At 40.4% G+C, this 19,108-nt stretch overlaps 2 protein-coding genes across 5 annotated transcripts in view; both read left to right on the top strand.

Annotated features, from left to right (window-relative positions):
* The window catches only part of ubr3 (ubiquitin protein ligase E3 component n-recognin 3), a 35,619-nt gene extending 20,993 nt beyond the window's left edge, over positions 1-14,626 (top strand). For both annotated transcript variants that reach the window (XM_005723458.1, XM_013908363.1), the window contains 13 exons: positions 209-319; positions 626-826; positions 1,387-1,523; positions 4,132-4,217; positions 7,629-7,734; positions 9,419-9,519; positions 10,405-10,529; positions 12,580-12,687; positions 12,910-13,035; positions 13,120-13,299; positions 13,572-13,781; positions 13,925-14,064; positions 14,236-14,626. In XM_005723458.1, the coding sequence (XP_005723515.1) occupies positions 209-319; positions 626-826; positions 1,387-1,523; positions 4,132-4,217; positions 7,629-7,734; positions 9,419-9,519; positions 10,405-10,529; positions 12,580-12,687; positions 12,910-13,035; positions 13,120-13,299; positions 13,572-13,781; positions 13,925-14,064; positions 14,236-14,353 (1,749 nt within the window). In that variant the 3' untranslated portion in view covers positions 14,354-14,626. The remainder of the gene's footprint in view (positions 1-208; positions 320-625; positions 827-1,386; positions 1,524-4,131; positions 4,218-7,628; positions 7,735-9,418; positions 9,520-10,404; positions 10,530-12,579; positions 12,688-12,909; positions 13,036-13,119; positions 13,300-13,571; positions 13,782-13,924; positions 14,065-14,235) is intronic.
* A 2,872-nt stretch (positions 14,627-17,498) lies between these two features.
* The window catches only part of myo3b (myosin IIIB), a 73,985-nt gene continuing 72,375 nt past the window's right edge, over positions 17,499-19,108 (top strand). For all 3 annotated transcript variants that reach the window (XM_005723461.1, XM_005723460.1, XM_005723462.1), the window contains exons 1-2: positions 17,499-17,568; positions 17,868-17,904. In XM_005723461.1, coding sequence (XP_005723518.1) covers positions 17,502-17,568; positions 17,868-17,904 — 104 coding nt within the window. In that variant the 5' untranslated portion in view covers positions 17,499-17,501. The remainder of the gene's footprint in view (positions 17,569-17,867; positions 17,905-19,108) is intronic.

Here is a 19,108-nt window from a genome sequence, read left to right on the forward strand (position 1 = left end):
TCTAAACAGTGATCACTCTGAGTATTGAATATAATAAATGCAAAGATGACCATTTGCGTCATAAGTAACACGAATAAAACATTTGTTTTATTTAGTTTGTTAAACTTCTCAGCACCATACAATAAAATACATTTTCCTGAAAGACAGGAGCCTGAAGATGTATTTGCATACTCTAATGGATGTTTTTTTTCTCTTATGATTTCTGCAGAGTTCCTGTCTGCAGTCAGTGTCAATAGGTTGGGATGGTGGCGTCTATGTCCAGACCTGTGGACACACTTTGCATATAGATTGCCATAAGTCTTACATGGAGTCTCTGAGGGTGAGGATAAGCCTGACCTCATGGAATAATTGTTTGCTTTATTGCTTTATTGGTCAACTATGTCAGTTGGTTAATCATTCAGACCATTACTCATGTTTAAATATCAAGAGTCTCTGTTTCCTATTTGTCAGATTTTTTTTTTTTTAATGTTTAATTGGAAATTAAAATTATATGATGATGTTTGGAGCTAGAGCCTTATATGTTTAGACCTTTCAGCTGAAAATGCTCTTAACTATTGAGTTTAGATTCTATACTGTAGGTCACATTTGATGATTTTTTTGTTTTGTTTTTTTTCTCCACTCCCAGAATGACCAGGTCCTCCAGGGTTTCTCTGTTGACAAGGGCGAGTTTACATGCCCGCTGTGTCGACAGTTTGCCAATAGTGTCCTCCCCTGTCGCCCTGGGAGGGGCACTGAAGCCGGTACCTGGCACACACCCACAAACAAGAAGACGTCTGTGCTCGTAAAAGAGGTGGAAGAACTTCAGGAGAAACCTGGCCTGTTCCCAGTAAGTTTGATGATTAACCCAGACAGCATGTCTTTAAATCTGTACTCTGCATTTAGCTAGTGGCCACATTGGCAGTGATATTAATGACTGAAAACAGTACTTTAGTTTGTAGCGTTGATGGAGATTGAAACAGGGCGGTTCTTTTTCATAGAGACTGTTCTCTCCTTTTCTTTTCTTTTTTTTTTTTTGCTTAAGCTAGATTGATGCCAACTCTAAAAATTTCTAAAATGCCAGTGTTTTATGGTCTTTTTCAACTTTTTGTTTGCACGTGACCTGTGCACCTGACATTTTCAGCTTTCAGATTACCACAAATAGACTTGAAATATCTGCCCAATTTGTTATTACCAAAAAAATAAATAATTAAATACAAGCAAATGGACATTTTCTTTGAATCTTTGCAATGCATTTGTCCCATTTATCATGTAGTTTCACTAGTCCAGCCCACTTGAGATCAAAGTGGGCTGTATGTGGCCCATGATGCAAAATGAGTTTGTAACCACTGCCTTAGGTTAATCGGTACTTTGACTTAATTTATTGTTGTTTTTGGTCTTAATCTCCAGACGGAGTCTAATTTGAGTAAAGAGATGGAGTTAGTAATCAAAGACATCAAGAACACCACCCAGAAGAAGTACATGGACTATGGCAGGAACCCTGGCTCCCCTGACAATGATTTCCTCTTCATGTATTCAGTGGCAAGGTAAGAACCAAGTTATAGTGGGATTTAAAATTTAACACTACTTATTTTCCAGGATTTTAACATTAATAACTCCTATGTGACTGTGCATTGGAAAAACCTCCATTTTTGGAAACATTCCGAGCAAAAATACAGGGAAAGGTCAAATGTGATTAATAAATTCAGAAATTAGGGGAAATAGGGGCTTGGAGCTGTGGAAGGGATAAGATGATAATCTGTTAAACTAGTTGCTTTCTTGTGGAAAATGATACAGCCCACTTTCATTCAGATCAGAAGCATTAGCTTAACTTCTGTTGATTGTGAACTAGTAGTCTCTTTAACCTGCTTTCCAGTCTTAAAGGATGCTGCATGAGAGTGACATTAATAAACAGAATTCTTCTGAACCATTTTGTCTACATCAAACAGACCTTTTACCTTATGGCAGATTGAACTTGAGGATAAGGAGCTTTGTGAGAACTCAGTCCTTCAATCGCTGAGCAGTTTTTCCCTGTATAGAGGAATACTTGGCACCCTGAATACATTTTTTTTTTTTTAATAAAAGGTATATTTGGTGTCCTTCTAGCCTTTATGGATTCTTTTTGATTCACTGCATTCCTTCATGGAGCTCCTCTTTCTCCACAACCTCACACAGTTTTACACACTTGAACACACCGCTGACTGTTGGCTGCAGCGCTTTAGATACCTTTCTGCTCTTTCTTTTGTCGGTTAATGTCAGATCTTCAACTTGAATAGCAATGATCCTTCATGCAAACAGACAGTAGAATCCTCTCTTTAGTGTGAACAAAGTCTTCTCTAGTTTTTTACTCCTGAAAGGCTTCTGAATAACTGATACTGAAATTCAGTACTGGAGTTTATAAGTTGTACAGCAAAAATTCTGGACCGAAATGCATAGTTTCTTGAGTTGTTTCTCTTTGTGCTTCTCATTGTTGGTCTTAAAAGTGTTTTCCAAACCAGTATAAGCAGCTTTGTCACGATAGTCTGCAGTAAAATAATACTCACTCTTACTCCCTTCCTACTGATTATGTCTGATTGAGGATTACACACTCTGAATGCATCTTTCAGGTGTTTCTTCTCACCAAGTTATGGCAAGCTCGCCAAATCACATCTCTTTTCTGCTTGTCTTGGGATTAACTAGCAGTGTGCAGTATTAATTGCATCAATCGTTAGCCACAAAATATACTGGAATGGCTGAAAAGTCAAAATTACACAGTCCTTTCTCTGGGTTTTTGTATGTTCTCAGCAGACTGGTCACAGGTAAGAGAAATGACTGCCCTCCAGTTCACCTTGGGGTCTCTGACTCCACCCCACTCCCATTCCAAAAACTTTGCCCTTTTTGAAGCATAACCACCGAGGCCTTTTGCCCACCCAATGCTGTGGTTCCCTCAGCCCTCCGCCCTGAACGGAATGATCCCTTGAGTGTGTCTGGGTGCCTGTTGGCTCTCTGAAGTTCAATGAACAGCGCAAATTGCCTGAGGAGTGGAAAATTCCTCTGTCACAGGGGTGCTCTTATCAGCAAAAGCCAGATGGAGCTTCACCGTGGCTGCATTATCTAAGTGAAATTGCTTTTTCTCCCAGGAAACCCGAGGATTTGCCCCCCTCCTCATTGGCCCACAGGAAGAAATGGCCAGTGATAGGCTGAAAACGGGCCCAGATCAGTCTTATTTTAGCGATGCCTATCTGTTTTTACCATCAATGTACTTTTTACCTATTTTTTTCAGTGTTCTAGTTCTCTGTGTGAAATAGCATGAATTAAAATTCAGAAGGAAAAATGTGTCGATATGCATGAGAAATCCGTATTGGGGATTATGCACGAACTGTATTCGGAAAGGCTTTTATGCTAATGGTTTAGCTTGTGCAAAATCAGTCTTGGAAAGCTGTCACTTATTTGATATGGAATTGCTGCTGCAAAACAGGCGCATTAAATAGCAAATGGCGTGACTAGGCAGCATCCTTCATCTTCCTAATCAAATTGGTAAAAGAGCCAGGCCATGTAACCAAAAGCTGAATATGTTGATCCTCAGCCATTTATGCCAATACACACACACTCCTTCCCTCACAGACATCCGTGCTCTCTGCTGTTGTCCTGTAAGGAAGTTGGCTTTTTTTTTTTTCTTCTTAAGTGGCAAATGTCTCAGTTTATACAATTGGGCAGTATTAACACCTATTAATAAACATGCATTTTACATGAAATAAGTTTGCTAGGTCAAAAGTAAAATATTCTTAAATGGATGATCCATGTAAGCTATGATGCTGTTGATGCTGCTGCTCGAAGAACAGAGCCAGCTGTGTAGACGAGCCTGGAAATCTCTTCTATCGTATTGATGAAAACTTGTAAATGGTGCTTTTTATAATGTTTAATTGAGTCTTAACACTGAAGAAATCTGCTTTAGCTCTGGTATATGTACACAGTATAGTACCTTTATGTCTGCTGCCAACTTGGTTCAGTCTCTGTTTAAAAGGAGATTTTGAATCTTAGACTTTCACCTGAATATGTGCAAGGGAGATGTATATGTATTTTTGTGCATGTCTAGTGTGTTTCACGTGTGTACCAGCTGAATTGTCTAATATGTGTACCTCCTGTCTGCTAATGCTCATGTCTCTGTCACCTCAGGACAAACCTGGAGTTGGAACTTGTGCATCGAGGAGGAAACTTGTGTTCTGGAGGAGCCAGTGCAGCTGCCAAACGCTCATGTCTCAGTGAGTAGCTTCTCCCTCACTTGCTCTTATTTTTATATTTTTATTAATTTTCGACTCATTGTATTGGATCCTATATTCCATACCATGTGTGACACTTGTGGCTTGATACTACTGCCTCTTTTAAATGTTAAAAGAATTACAATTTAACGAAATTCAAATGAACAATTCAAAAAAAATAATCTCCATTTATTTTAATATTAACAATCTGTGTCTCCTGTCAAACATACAGCAAGACGTGTGTTTATAACAAAATGTTTTCTCAGAAAAAAAGGGCCACAACATCAAAAAAGTTCAAAAACAAATCAATTAAAAGGATAGAATGAAGCAAAAATGACATGGGTCACAACAAACAAGTATTTCTGTTAGATCTGAGGCTCCAAAAATGTTCAAAAATGGTCCCCAGGCTGGTTGAATCTCCTCTAAAGCATGACATGAAAGTTAAAACCACAGTCTAACCAAAAGTTCTCAGGTAAGGGGATTTTTTTTATTACACACACTGGATAGCAAAAACCCCCTATCACTGAAAGCAGACTACTCCTGGGTGAACCAAGGCCAATACAACAAACGATAATGGCTGTATTCCAAGGAACAGTATACATAATGTTTTTTGTGTAGTTTAATGCTTCATCACGTTTTTATTATCAGATTTAGCCTATATGTCTATGTTAACAGTTCATTTTCCCCAGTAATGATCACGTATACTTTTATTTCTAAAACTGACACAGAAACCATGATACAAACTACAATATCATATCAAACAGTTGTTGAAGCAGACTAGAAATCCTTTAACTTAATGAGTTTCAGAAAAGTGTTGTATTAACTGTTTAGGAATGCAGTTATTTTTACACATTTTGCTTTTTTTTTTTTTCTTTTAAACCCCCTCTAACGAAAATCAGTTGATGAGTTTAATGTAGTTTTTGGAAAATTGTCTCATATGTCGTGTGTACAGTGTAAGACAAAGTTGGTGCAGGAAAAGAATAAAATGTAAATCTTTGGTGGCGCAATAACAGATTCTGAAATGTGTTTTAGAGTGACATGTGTTACTACAGGTGGATGTATCCTGTTCTCCATCAGCTGGTATGTAATAAATTGTCTGACTTGCAGTCAAACCCATTCTTGGATTTGACTTCTATTGCTGAGGGGGGAAAAAAAAACAACCCAACAACAAAGGGTCGATTAGAAATGGCAGGAAAGGATAGATGGTGTCCCAGGTGAGCAGTTGCAGCAGTCGGGGTAAATGAAGCTGACAAATGGGTCAAGTGCTGACTTGGTTGATTGTGTCACAACTGACAAGGGCATCTGTCTAGGGCAGGAGGAAAACTGTGATCTTAGCTGAATCTCAAAGGAAAAGCAGAACATTGCATTGAATTATCAGTTCTTAGAAGATAAATTAATCTCAGATGTAATCAGTTGTAAAATAAAAACGAATAAAGGATGGATTATTGCAATAGGAAGTGTGAATGGTGAGTCTGGAGAGAGTTAAGGTTGTCGTGTAGCCTACACGCCATTCTCCATTTGTTTAATTGTTCTGTCAAAGTTGCGGCGGCTGCAGTGAAATGGCCTGTCATCCCCGAGTGGCTGAAAAGAGATTTCACACCAGAGGTTTGCCATTTTTGAGCTACATTAACCATGTAGCCATGCTGACAGCCAAATTTACTCAGTTGCAGTACATTAGCACTCATTCTTCTTAGGGAAATGGATTTAAAGGGAAAACAGCCGACGTCTGCTAACTGTGAGAGCCCATGGGGGTTTTTCCTAAGCTTGTTTCCCAGTAGGGGTTTGGTCTTTTCAAATGACGAGGATACGATTGACCACAGAAGCAAGAGCTCTTCAATTCCCCTGAGATGAGCTAAATCAAATCTGCAAAGTCCAGGCTTGAAAGTGGCATCAGTTCTGGGTTTATTAAACTGCAAACATTTGAATTAATCTTGGGGACTACATGGCTCCTACTGTGCAGCGACATTAAAGGCGACTCGTGCTGACCTCAGTTGTTGGTCTTCTAGTACATGGTGAGTGTCAGCGGTGATATTTGTGTTCTTTGATTGTGTGTGGCTGATGTGATTTTTTTTTTTTTTTTTTTTTTTTTTTCATGAAGACCACTGTGCAGTGAGATGTGAGTATGCAGCAGTATTCCCTCAGTGAAAGTCTCTGCTGACGGTTTTAAAGATCTTTTTCAAAACGTGGTTATGGTTTAATAAATCTCATGTCTGACTGGATTTTAGCTGCTTTGGTTTCCGGCTTTGGTTTTAAGGGTTTACCGACTGTCCATCCGTCTGCCCATCTCCTTAACTGCTTATCCATTTCAGCATCCCGGTTCTCTCTGGGTACTCTGGCTTTAAAGCCAAAAGTCAGTACTAATTATCATTCACGGAAAACGGGGGAAATCAAAATGAAGGTGGGGAGTAGGGTTGATCAGATTGAATAAAGGGTTAGGATTGAGAGACAAGAAGACTTAAAGAGTACAGCAATTAACTGATGGAGCACCGCAGTTTTAATTACATTAGTATATGGGATTTTAATTTCTGTGATCTAGCATAAGAAACAACAATCGTCATTAGGGACATCTCTCCTCCATTTCTTTCCTCTGCCGGGTTAATTCCTGGTAAGAGGTGAGTGGTGGTGAGGGATGAGAGGAAATGGGTTCTAGTGAAGACAAATGGTTTTCAATTGAGGACTGAAAGACTTTTTTATGCTGTGCCTGTTTTTTACCTGTGGGGGGCAGTGTTGCTCCAAGTATAGGTGGCACGCACAAAAGTCAAATTTGCAGTGGTGATTATTTGAAGCACTTTGCTGCATTACAGCGTGATAATTCATTGTCAGCCAGAATCCAACAAGATTCATGTTGGTCATTAGAAATGTTAAACAGAAATATGTTGCATATATGTCTGTACCTCACAGTCAGACTATATAAAACTTGGTGGTTTATTGGAACTAGCATCATTTAATTTTGAGGTTGAAGTTAGATTTAAGAAAGCCTGATTAATTTGTGCCAGTACTCCACTTTGAAACATTATAACTAAATTCTACATAGTCGGACATTTCCCTGCTTTTTGTGTCTCGGCATACATTTTGGCACTCGAAAGGAGTCCAGACAAAGACAGTTGAGGCTCTGAGGTGTCCTGCTATTAAAGCATGCGTATAAACATGCAAAACTGTGTGCACAGGAGGTCTGTCTTCATGTTCCATTAGTTTCACATCGAACAGGTGCAGCCCGACTGAAGAGTTTGCTCAAGGCTATCGAAATAGAGTGAGTCCATCTGGCCTGGCCTGGTTTTATCTGAGCCGAGCATTAGCCTACAGTCAGCCCGAGTCAAGTGCTTTCATCGTTTGATCTACGTTAAACGCTGCCATGACAATAGACACAGAGATGAACCTCATAATAATGGTGTGTTTTGTCTTTGCCTCTTTCAGATCAGCTGTTTCACGTGTTGGCCATGCACATGCGTCTGTACAGCATCGATTCAGCCTACAACCCCTGGACGAAGTTGACTCAGATTGTACAAATTAAAGAGGCAGAGTGAGTGGCGTAAAGCCTTAAGTACCTCTGCTAATGGGAAATCTATAAATCTTTTCATATGTTGCTCATACCTTCTAGGCTTTACTGGTTCTCGCACAGCTCTGCCCCCACCCATCGACATAAACATGCAATCAGAGTGCCACTTTGTCCTCTCTCTAAACACCACCATTTCCTCCTGCCCCCAGCCGCTTTTCCTCCACACAAAGAGGTGCTAAAAACAGAAAAGGGACCATGCTTGGTTTCCATAGATACCAATAATTGGTACATCTAGCAAATTACCGGGCACTCCACAGAGAGCGAAACGACCCTTTCGAATTCACTGTACTGAGAAACAACGCCATCACACGAGCAGCGCGCCTCGCCTTTCAGCTCTCCACCTAGCTTTGCACTCATTCGCGCACGTCTTTCTCTGCCTTGAGGACTACTTTACATTTGAACATCTTAAAAATATGAATTTTCTTGCATGCTGTAAAAAAAGAAATTAATTTAAGTGCTTTCAAACATTAAACAATACAGTACAAGTCTTTGCAACCTTTCTTCCCTGTTAGTGTTGTAAGACAGCTTTTACACCTGTTACTGTTAAGTGCTCGCAGCCATACAGCACTCTCAGTGGACCCATTTGCCGTTTAAAAATACTTTGTTAGGGTTTTGGGAGGAGCAGTGTCATTGACACCCTTAGGCAGTAAACCCGATATAGTCTGGTTAAATAGGGCAGAGAGAGATGTTTCTACATAGACGCAAAACATTTCTCTCACCTTATTGTTTATGATAGAAACGAGAGTATTCCAGTAAAATTTGTTCGAAGGGACAGAAGGTTGAAAGCTCTCTTTTCTAAGGCTTTCTTCAAGTGCACAAAGGAATTAACTGGCGAGTGGTTTGGTAATGGAAGGTATTATTCTTTAAGTGCAGTTCCTCTAGTGCAAAACCCTCAAGGCCTTTCAAGGGTAGAGCGGAGATGGGGACCTCGCTAAATTGTCAACAGAACAAAAGATATTTAAATGGAGATGTCATGGCGCACAAATTGAATATGTAACTAAGGTTGCATTAAAGATACAAGGAACGCCTTTTCAAGCCTTGTATTAATTCAGCACATTTACACAGCAGGACCTTTGTTCTCATACCTTTTAAAGTCCTTTCCACATATTCAATAAATAACATTGCTTCCCTTATCTACCTGCTTATATAGATGGCTTTTTGCAAGTCAGACATAGACATTACACAGAGATGTTCCTTATTACTTTATTAAAATATGGCAGGATGTTTACAGGCAGAGAAGGTCTAAAATTTGCATGCTATTTCTGCCACAGGTTGGTCTTGAAATCTATTTCATTGTCGAAGCTTAGAAACCTCCGTAAGCACAAATCAAGCTCATCTCCACTTCTAATTGTAAAACCAACAATTCTGACATCTGCTTTATCATTTAAAGTGTTTGAAAAAGAGTCCAGCTGTCCTGTATATTCAGGTAGCTATACACAAATGTCAATCAACAAGAAGTGACAGGTTTTATTATTGTATATGTCTGAAAGACGCATGCAGAACTGCTACAGCTAAGCCGTTTGCATATTTCTTTTTAATTTGATGAAGGGATACTTGTGCTTTGTCCAGTATGTGCTTTCCAGGGTTTCCCAGATATTTGACTTGAGGTTAAACTTAAGCTTTTTTTTTTGCTTTTTTTTTTTTGCAGTTCCTTTGATGAAGAGAGGCCTGAGGTACCCATGCTGTTTCGAGACGTCCCGTCGCTCCTGATTATCTTTGTGTTAACAATGCCCCAGCCTCTGCGTAAAGGTACAGTAACTCTCTCTGCATCATGGCACTACAAGGCAGCAGGGGCTTTCTCAGTGGATGCACCACAAGGGAAGCCCCATTATCAGTCGTAATCCAGGCTGAGGAGAAAATGAGAAGCATTTTGCATGTCTTATCTCGGTTGCTGTTGCTGCTTTGGCTGTGTGTGGGGGGGATCGGGAAGACGTGACCCAGACTATGGGGGTGCTCTCACCTCCTTTGTGGTGCCCTTCATTTCTGCATCTGCCCCATCTTACTTCTAAACTGTGCAGAGCCACCTTAGAGACCTAAGTGGAAGAATCATTAGTGAGTTTTCGAACATGAACAAGGCAGGTTTAACAGAAGGGTTAGCTCATAAGTGGAAATGTGGAACTGAAGATATATACTGATTATTACAGTGTTCTGGAAGATGGAGAATATACACTTTAATTTTAGAGTGGTGAGAGATGCTCGTGAATTAACATGCACATGCATTTTCAGGTGGATTCCTTTATGGGAAATGGAAGGAGCAAGACATTTTCTGTCTCCGAGAGGTCCTCTGCATGTGATTGCTATAATGGGAAAAGCCCAGTTTTTAAAATTCTATGCATAATTGTGTGTAGTGACACTAGTTACAGTGACCAGGACAGAAGCTGTCAGCAACCCCCTTTTTCTGCAGAAAACAAATTGCACTCTTTGTTGCTCTTTTCAGTCACCAAGTTAAATACCTTTCAGGCTACATTTTCCAGCTGAAACACTCTGCTAATTACTTTGCAACACAATGCCCCTGTGAATAACAGCCGTCCTCCTCCAGCGAGCGTGTTTGACGAGAGAAGATCTTCATGAATTCAAAGTGGCACAATGCTCACAGTGTCACCTTTTGTCCTTTTTTCTTTTTCTTTTTTGTAGAGCACTTTACCTGCGTGGTGAAGATGTTGTACAACCTGCAGTTCACTCAGGCTCTGGCTGCACTGTCAACAAAGTTCAGCTCAGAGGAAAGGCAGGCCTGGAGCACATCTGGAGCACTCAAGAAGGTAAAAATGAAATCGCATTAGTGTCGTCGTACTTTTCTGTTCCCCCCTCTCCTTCGCACAGAGTGGTGGCTGCAGGGGGAGACAGAACTACTTGAGTTTGTGACCTTTCTGCTAGTGATGCAGTACACTGCCCATTTCTTATTTTGTATTGATATTTATTCTATGGCATTGTGTTTATTTTTGGCCTTTTACTTGAATTTCTTTATTTGCTTTGGTTTTTTTTCCCCCTTTCTCCTTTGCCTCTCGTGCAGTTTGCCTCCTCCTCTCTAGTCGGTGAATCAGCAGTCATTATGTCAGACTTTAGGCCACAAATAGATGGTCGTACCATATAGATAATGACGAGCACTAATGACTTCGCAAACCTTAAAGTGCTGCTGAAACTGTTGTCACTGTTTTGTGGTTTTCCGAGGCTTAACACTATCATTGGGTCCAAATGACATCTCCTACTTGTTGAACGACTAGAATCCTGATTGTTTGCGAGCACCAGCTTCCAGCACTGTAAATCATTGCGCGTGAGTCGCTGTTCAGCTGTTTTAGGCCCTGCAGTTTCAATTATGTGCATTCCACAATCGACAGTATCAATCTTCATTATCTGGAAAAGCAGTGTTGCTGGAGAGTGCTGCATTAATTGGCAATCTGTCTTCAGTCTATTACCATTGTGTTAGTGAGTGGCTGGTTTGAATGTCAAAAGACGAATAGCCGAAACCCTCCTCTTTGGGGTGTTGTCATCCATAATGGAAGTATGGATTTGTATCTTCCCCCTACACAGTCACGAGCAGTGGAGCGAGGGCATTCACGGGCTTCCATTTTTAAATCTACAACGAGAACAGCATCTACGCTATTGTAATTAAATTGAATTTCTTTTCTCTTTTTTTAAAAGATGCAGAAATATCACAGCCTTAAGGAAGGAAATCGGTAGACTTGAAATTCCTCCACTATAAATCTATGACAAAGGACAGCAGACGAGATAAGGTGGCTGTTTTATATTCCGCCACCTTCAGCTTGATAAATGCTCGCAGCTTTTGCTCTGTATAACATACGAGCCAAACCGGTTGAATTTTTATCAGAACACACATTCGGTAATGTCTCTACTGCTTATCAGATGTTATATTAAAGAATTATTCTGTGTTAGTCATTATATTCTATAGTGCAGCACATTGTATGCACAACAGAAGGACTGTGGAGAATTTGCTAGAATTATATAGAGGGATTTTGTTTTTTTATATTGAGAAATATGCTGGTTTAATAGTAGCCATTTCTAATTTAAAACAGTTTTTTAAATGTCCAACACGGTGGTCTGGTAGCAAACCAGAGAGCACGGTCTGTCTCTGTGTTACATTGGACACATGTTCAGGATGTACTATGCCTCTCGTCCCATCATAGCTGGGATAGCCTCCAATCCCAGCATAACCCTGAATTGGATAAGCAGAACAGATGGATGGAGGGGTTTTGGTTTGTTTTGTTTTTTCTTTTAACGTATTTGAGCTCTTCACTTTCTTAGAAATGATCACACAAGTTTCCAATACAGTCATTAAACAGTCTTTAACCTGACAGCCTCTCTGTGATGTCCAGATTTGCCTCTGTGACTATAGTTCTTGTGTAAATCTAATTGAGCATTTCCAGTCATCAGAGTGAGTTTGATTCAAGCGACCAACTCTTCCTTGGTTCACATGAGAAAGGACAACTTCCCAGCCTGATTTACTCACTGTGTGGAAAACAGTTTAAGCCAGCTCCTGGAGACTCTTAAAGATCCAACACCTGTTTTTAGCTTTTCCTTGAATTCATCAAACATTTTCAGATGTTTTGTACTGAATGGTACAATAGATATTAACGTCTAAGCCCCTTCTTATAGGTTTAAGTTTGTGGAGACAAGACACCGGCGAACACGGAGAGAGACATAATAATATCAAAACAGCAGGAAGATTTGTGTTAATGGTCACCAGTAGATCAAAGCTTATATCTGTTGATCCTCCAAGAAGTTTATGTGTCCGATTAAACGGAGAGTTTTGGCCTTTTTAATGTTTGTCTGCATTTTTATTTTCTTCCACAGAGCGCTGCAAATTCTGATAAGTCTTTTGAAGCACTGCTCAGTCATGTTATCAGTGAGCTCTCGAAGGACAAGAGTGTCTACAAGGTGAACTCTGAAGAAGCAACAATGGTGAGGCACTAAAATGACTGCTTAGAGCATGACTGCCTTCAGGATTACACTCTTTCTCCTCTCTGCCTCTTTCGTTTTCCCTTTAACAATAAATTGCCCATTACCGTGGGAGACTGTGTTTAATATCTCTACTGATCTCTCTAGGGGAGATATACATCACTGTATTATCAGCCAGCTGTAGACTGATTATTGATCAGGTGTTACTGCTGTTTCCCTCTCCAGCTGAGCTCCAGTGTGTGGTCCCCGCAGTCTATCGAGTTCAGCCTGCAGCAGTTCTGCCTGCCCTTCCTGCGCCTCTCCTGCCTTTTGCAGCATCACCTGTATGGAGACAACCTAACCGGCTGCTTGGTATGATTCATCATAAATGTCATCCTAAATGTTAAAACTGCCTTTTCAGACTAACTGACGGCAAAGCGGTTTGGCTTCTTACAGGAGGAAGAGGAGTTTGCATCCTTGGCTGTATGTTTAGGGCTTTTACCCTCCGCCCCTCAGCCTGCCAACACCGTGCAAAGTGCCTCGTGTCTGGAGTGGCCAGTCAACACCTTTGACTTGGTGACGCAGTGGGGCGCTGAGGTCAAAGGGCTCTCTCAGATACATGCTGACGAGTCACTGGTATGTTTATGAACTTCTCATTTTTAACAGCGTGCAGTCAAGCAAAGCAAGTAAAGGTTTCTTAAAATGACAATCAAAAAATACTCACATATTCTATAAGAAATACTTGGATTTTAATTTAACTTAATGTGCCAGATCTGATTCCTGTATTTAAAGTTTAGTTCTAGTCTTTGTTGTACCTCTCACGTGTCTTGTGGCTTCCTCCTTTGGGTCAAAGTGTAGTAAGGAGATAAAATCAGTTCATTGCTGGGTGTCTGTCTTCTCCTCCTCAGACCTTGCTGGTCCACGATCCTCAGTGGGCAGCGCCCCGTCTCCTGCAGCTGCCTGACAACTACAATATCATCTTCCAGTACTATCACAGAAAGGCCTGCTCTGCCTGCAAAAAGGTGCCAAAAGACCCCGCGCTCTGCCTTGTTTGCGGCGCTTTCGTCTGTCTCAAAGGCGTGTGCTGCAAGCAGCAGGGTATCTGTGAATGCGTTTTGGTGAGTTTTCCCATTATAGTTCCATTTTTATCATCTTCAAAGCATTCTCTGTGAGGCTCAGCATGCAGAATTGACATAGCTGCTTGTTGAAGTCGTCAGCTTTTAGCAAACCTTTTTTTCCCCCCACACTTGTCACTTTGTAGCACTCCCAACATTGTGGTGCTGCGACAGGCATCTTTCTACTGATAAATGCTTCAGTCATCATCATCATCCGTGGACATCGTTTCTGTCTGTGGGGCTCTGTTTACCTTGATGCACACGGAGAGGAAGATCGGGATTTACGGTAAGACGCGTAACACCCAGTCACACTTTTTTGTTAATAGATAGCATAGAGTCTTTAGAGAAACTCTTTAAGTACACTTATAACACTTGGTGTGATTCTAGTATGAATTTAAATGTAGTTCCCTTTTTTTCCCCCCTCACTCCTGTTTTCCCCCCTCTGGGATGTTTCCAGTCGTGGCAAGCCTCTCTACTTATGTGAGGAGCGGTATCGAGTGTTGGAGCAACAGTGGGTTTCACACACCTTTGATCACATCAACAAGCGTTGGGGGCCTCATTATAATGGACTCTAAGATCTTCCAAAGTCCACTGAAAAACCACATCCCATGATGGAGAAGATTTTTTTTTTTAGTTTTGTTTTTTTTAGGGATTTTTTTTCCTTCTGGCTTATGTGTCTGCCTTGATCAAAATATTTGGAAACTCTTGCTGTGATAAACACAAACATCCAGCGAGGGCTATTTCTGCCACAGCCTTGGTTTATGTGAAGTTTGGTGTACAGTCATGCCTAAAGATTTAACACGTGTGTGTGTTCAAGTGATTTATTGTGTGGTTTTTCTACAGGGAAAAACAGAATTTGGTGAGATTAAAGTAAAAAAGTAAAAAAAGAAAAAGGGGGGGGGATATAAAAAAAAAAAGCACAAATTTGCCCACAAACCGAATTGGTTTGGGTCAGGCTTTTAAAGTCGCTCCAGTTTATTTGGTTTAAAAAAACAAAACAAAAATCAATTGCCGATTGTCCCTGCAAAGTTTGATTACTTTACCACCATTTCTGATGTAAACGCATATCCCTATTATTTATCAAAATGTGCTCTGCTGTGCTGGCATGAGTTTCAAGCTCCTGGTAAGTATAGCAATGTTACTGCAGTGTGCACTCATTGTCTGCTGACATGTGATAGGAGGCAGGACAAGTCCACCCATCAACACACTAGAGTTTATTTTGCTAACAAGCAAAGACTCTTTCTTTTATGGGTCTAGTTGCAATCCATCCTCAGGAATTTTTTTTGTTTTTGCTGAAATACGTTTTAGATATTTAAATAAATGCTGCTGCTCATTGTTCAAGTAATTAATTTTAACTTTGAAGAATTTGTTTTTGTTTTTTTCCTAAGGTTGTGTTTTGGGTTTACCGTAGATGGCTGGGAATGTTGACTCAAACTCAGTTTAATGGTTAAGGAGGTGTGTGGTCACCAAGTTACACCCACTACACTTTTCATAGCGTTGGCCTTTTCACACTGTTTAACTCAAAACTCCACCTTTAAGACACTCAGCTGTCTTAACCCTCATCATCACCACCCCCATATAAACATATAAGTCTAAACATTGAGGGAAGGCAAAGAGATCTCACTGCACATCTGGTGTCCTGAGCGTCATGCAAGAGCAAAAATGCTACATGAGTTCTGTCAGTGTTCTCTCGAGGTATGAAACTCTGTGGGAGTTGTGTTGCTTCTGTGAGGAGACTGCAGTACTTGTCACTCGTCTGTCTGTGCCATCAGAAAAAGGCTTTCCCTTTACGCTTCTGATTGCCAGGTCATAAACTGCAGTACAGAACATTTATTATTATTATTATTATTATTATTATTAACAACTATCTGTTATACATCATGCATCATGTAGTTGTGGTTTATAGTTGCATTCCAACATTGCAAGACTATCAGACTTGAGTATCTGTTGTACACTGTGCATGACATCCTTTAAGCCACCATTATTTAAGTGTCTTAGCGATTATCATCTTTTTTTTTTTTTTTCCTGGAAGAGAAGTTTCATCCAGCCGTGCCTGCAAGATTAAGGGGGCCTATTATGCTTATTTCGAGCTCCATGATTTTAAATGAGACTTCATTAGAGAAACTTTGCTTCTTCACAGTTCACAAGAACATAAAAAGCCCCTTATTTATTATCATTTCTTCTTCTTCTTCTTCTTTAAAATGTCTCTTCAAACCTCTGTCAACCTAAAAGCTCATTTTCTTCTGATTGGCTGCCCTTTGCCTGGCGTCCCAAAAACCAAAACCTAGTGCTTGCAAGCTCCGCCTCCTCATCTCACGTTCAAAACTGCAGTTTGGCACAGGAGTTGGGAAAACTGTTGTGAACTGAGCAGCTTAAAGGAATTAGTTGTTATCAGCATCCAGCACATCAATGACCCAGTTTATTTGTAAATGACAGAAAAAGAGAAAAGGCATAATAGGACCCCCTTTTTTTAATGCTTACTTTCAGTGATGAGCACACAGCTGATATCCCTGATGTTTGGTTTTGAAATGCTGGGTCACATTGTGCTGCATCGCAGAATCTCTAAGGAACAAGTCGACACTTGAAAAACTTCCTCTTGAATTCATGCATGCTGCTTTTTGTGTTTTTTCCTGTCTCTCTTATTTTTGTTGTACCCACTTCGTTAATGACCGCAACCAAATAGCCAACGATGGGTGTAAATTGTAACTGAAAGCTTTTGTGTGTTTTCCTGTATGAATGGGGAGAGAATACAGTACATTACTGTACCGGGTAGGTGCTGACTCAAACTTTCTGAGTTTGACCAGAAAGTGTGACTTGGGACATTTAATGCAAAATGTAACATATGTGAATAAAATATAAACACAGTGATTTTGTGTCTTTTTTCATTTTTTTATGATCATTTTGAACATGACAGTAATTTCTCTGTACTGGATCTCAATCCAATATATCTCCTTTGGGATGTGGTGGAACAGGAGATTAATATTTTTCGTTCATTTATCTAATCTTGGCTTACTTCAGTCTCTTTTCACTATTGTGACTTGTAGAGGTAATGCAAATGTTATGACACGTACACCTCTGAGCCTGAACAGCAAATTCTGGAGATACTCATTCAGACTTTACTGTATTATTCCTGCTGTGAGAGGATGCTGCCATCCTTCTCTGGGGGTAGACTGGTCTGCAACAATGTTTAGCTAACATTCCCACAGGAAGATTACATTGAAAAGAAATGATATTATTTACTGTGCTGAGCGAAGAAGTGGTGACTAGCCATTGTTCAACTCATAATGAAAACTGCAGGTCTCTGGGCCATTGGTGCTCAAATCCGAGGAGGTAGAGACAGACAGATCTGGTCAGGTTTTCAACAAAGACGAGAATAGAGGTGCTGCAAAAAAAAGTTGAATATATTTTAAAATCCAGTACTCAACCATTATCATTATAAAAAAGAAAAACTACAACACAATTGCAAACAAGTAGCCGTCTGTGCTGGTTTCTCCTTGCACTGCTCCATCTAGTCTCTGGCCCAGTGCTCTGAAAAAGAGGTTTCACTGCCATGTGACTGAGCAGGATAATTGGTGTGAGGCCCTCTGGGTAAAGACCAATGGTCACACAAAGGCTTTGTTTGCTACCAATTAGGCCAAAAAGAAGTAAGAAAAAAAAGAAGTAATCTGCACAGGCTGGGAGTTTTTATGAAGGACACAGCTGAGACCAGTGTCAGGCTGGGAGATGCTGCTGTTACAGGCCGTCCTCCGGGGGGCATCACTCGACATCTCCTTCTTTTCCCCCCACGCAGGTAAGTAAAACGCTGCTCTCCACAGCATGAATAGACTATTCAAGGTTACATCAGGTGATACTGGTCAGCCAGTTAACCGTTTCCGGTCTGCAGGACAACATGCTCAGGTGTCCATACTGTTAATAATTAAAGTCTTTGCTGAATAAACAGGGAAATTACTTCGCATATGTTGCTATGGACGGTAAGCTGGGTCTAAAGAGTTGATTCAGACCGTGTGCTTTAGGCCTTTATTAAACTCACGCGGAGATGGAGATTCAGCTGTGCAGTGATACTGTCTTAAACAGGTTCCTCTTTTGCAGATGACAGAGATGGAAATACTGAGGCGACAATGTCGAGGTAGGTACGAGACTCCTCATCTGTAGCGCTAAAAAACAACAACAACAAAAATGTACAGCCCTAAATCTTAAACCTAAATATCTTTAATCACTGTGTCAGTTTGGTTTTTACTTTACTCTGTGAAATACTGTAAACCAGCAATCATTCAGGGAAGAAACCGGAAGTTACATGAAAAAAAGTTAAATAGGCTACATTATGATAGTTATGCAAAAATCCCAATATATACAACACTTTTTGTGTTTTACACTTACTTTAGCTTAAAATGCTCCTTTTTTCTTTTCTTTTCTCTTTGTCTCTGTTAATTACCACAGTGGGTTTAAAGCAGAACAATAAAGATGTGAAATGTACACTTCCATCTTTAGTACAGAATCTTCATCACACTCTGAATTTCCTTCTTTTATAGGCTTTGCCAGACCTATACCACCTTCAGTTTTGTCTTTACTTGGTGAAAGACATGGTCAGGTGACTGACTATGATGTTTAAGAGTATTCTCTTTATTGGCATTAAGAGGCATTGGGCTTGAGCAGGAAGTATAACTCCATGCATTTAAGAAGATGTCCTGCTTCTGGTCAATAAACATCAGTGACCCAGTTCAGTTGGCAGTCAAACAGGCCCATGTTGTCACACCACCTCTGTGTTTTCAAGGGGTCTGTTTTGGATCACGAGCCCATTCGAGTCTTGTTTTCCCATCACTGTGTACAACTTTGGGCCAAGTTCAGTGGTCCAAAGAATTTCTTTTAGAACTAGATGTTTTCCAGCGACTATTTTGGCATGTTGTTTGCATCTCTTTAATTGTAGACTTTCACAATAAATACACCAAAAGCCTCAGAACTGCTGTTGATTTGGTTAGATGCTGTGAAGTGGTTTTCCAAGTAAAATATTCTGTAATCACCCTCTTTACTGCATTGTTGATTTGGCCACTTCGGAAGCTTCCTGTCTCTCTGATAGGTCAGTTTGGTATTTTTCTGCCTTATGGTAGCCTTCTTTAGCCTTCTTTACTTGGTCTGATGCCTCTTTGTGCCTCTATGTTATGAATTCTCATTCTCAACAGCTGCCGAACTTAAACAACTGGAATCAACTCCAGACTTTATATGCCAATCAGGCACGTGCAGAGGGGGGGGCTAGAGGGGCTTGAGCACCCGCCCCTTTCCTGATGGGTGCCCAAAGTGCCCTTTTGTTGAGGCAACTTTTTAATTTTTTTTTT

The sequence above is a fragment of the Pundamilia nyererei genome, unplaced genomic scaffold (assembly GCF_000239375.1).
Source record: "Pundamilia nyererei isolate P.nyererei 1_Seehausen unplaced genomic scaffold, PunNye1.0 scaffold00009, whole genome shotgun sequence".
Classification (NCBI taxonomy): Eukaryota; Metazoa; Chordata; class Actinopteri; order Cichliformes; family Cichlidae; genus Pundamilia; species Pundamilia nyererei.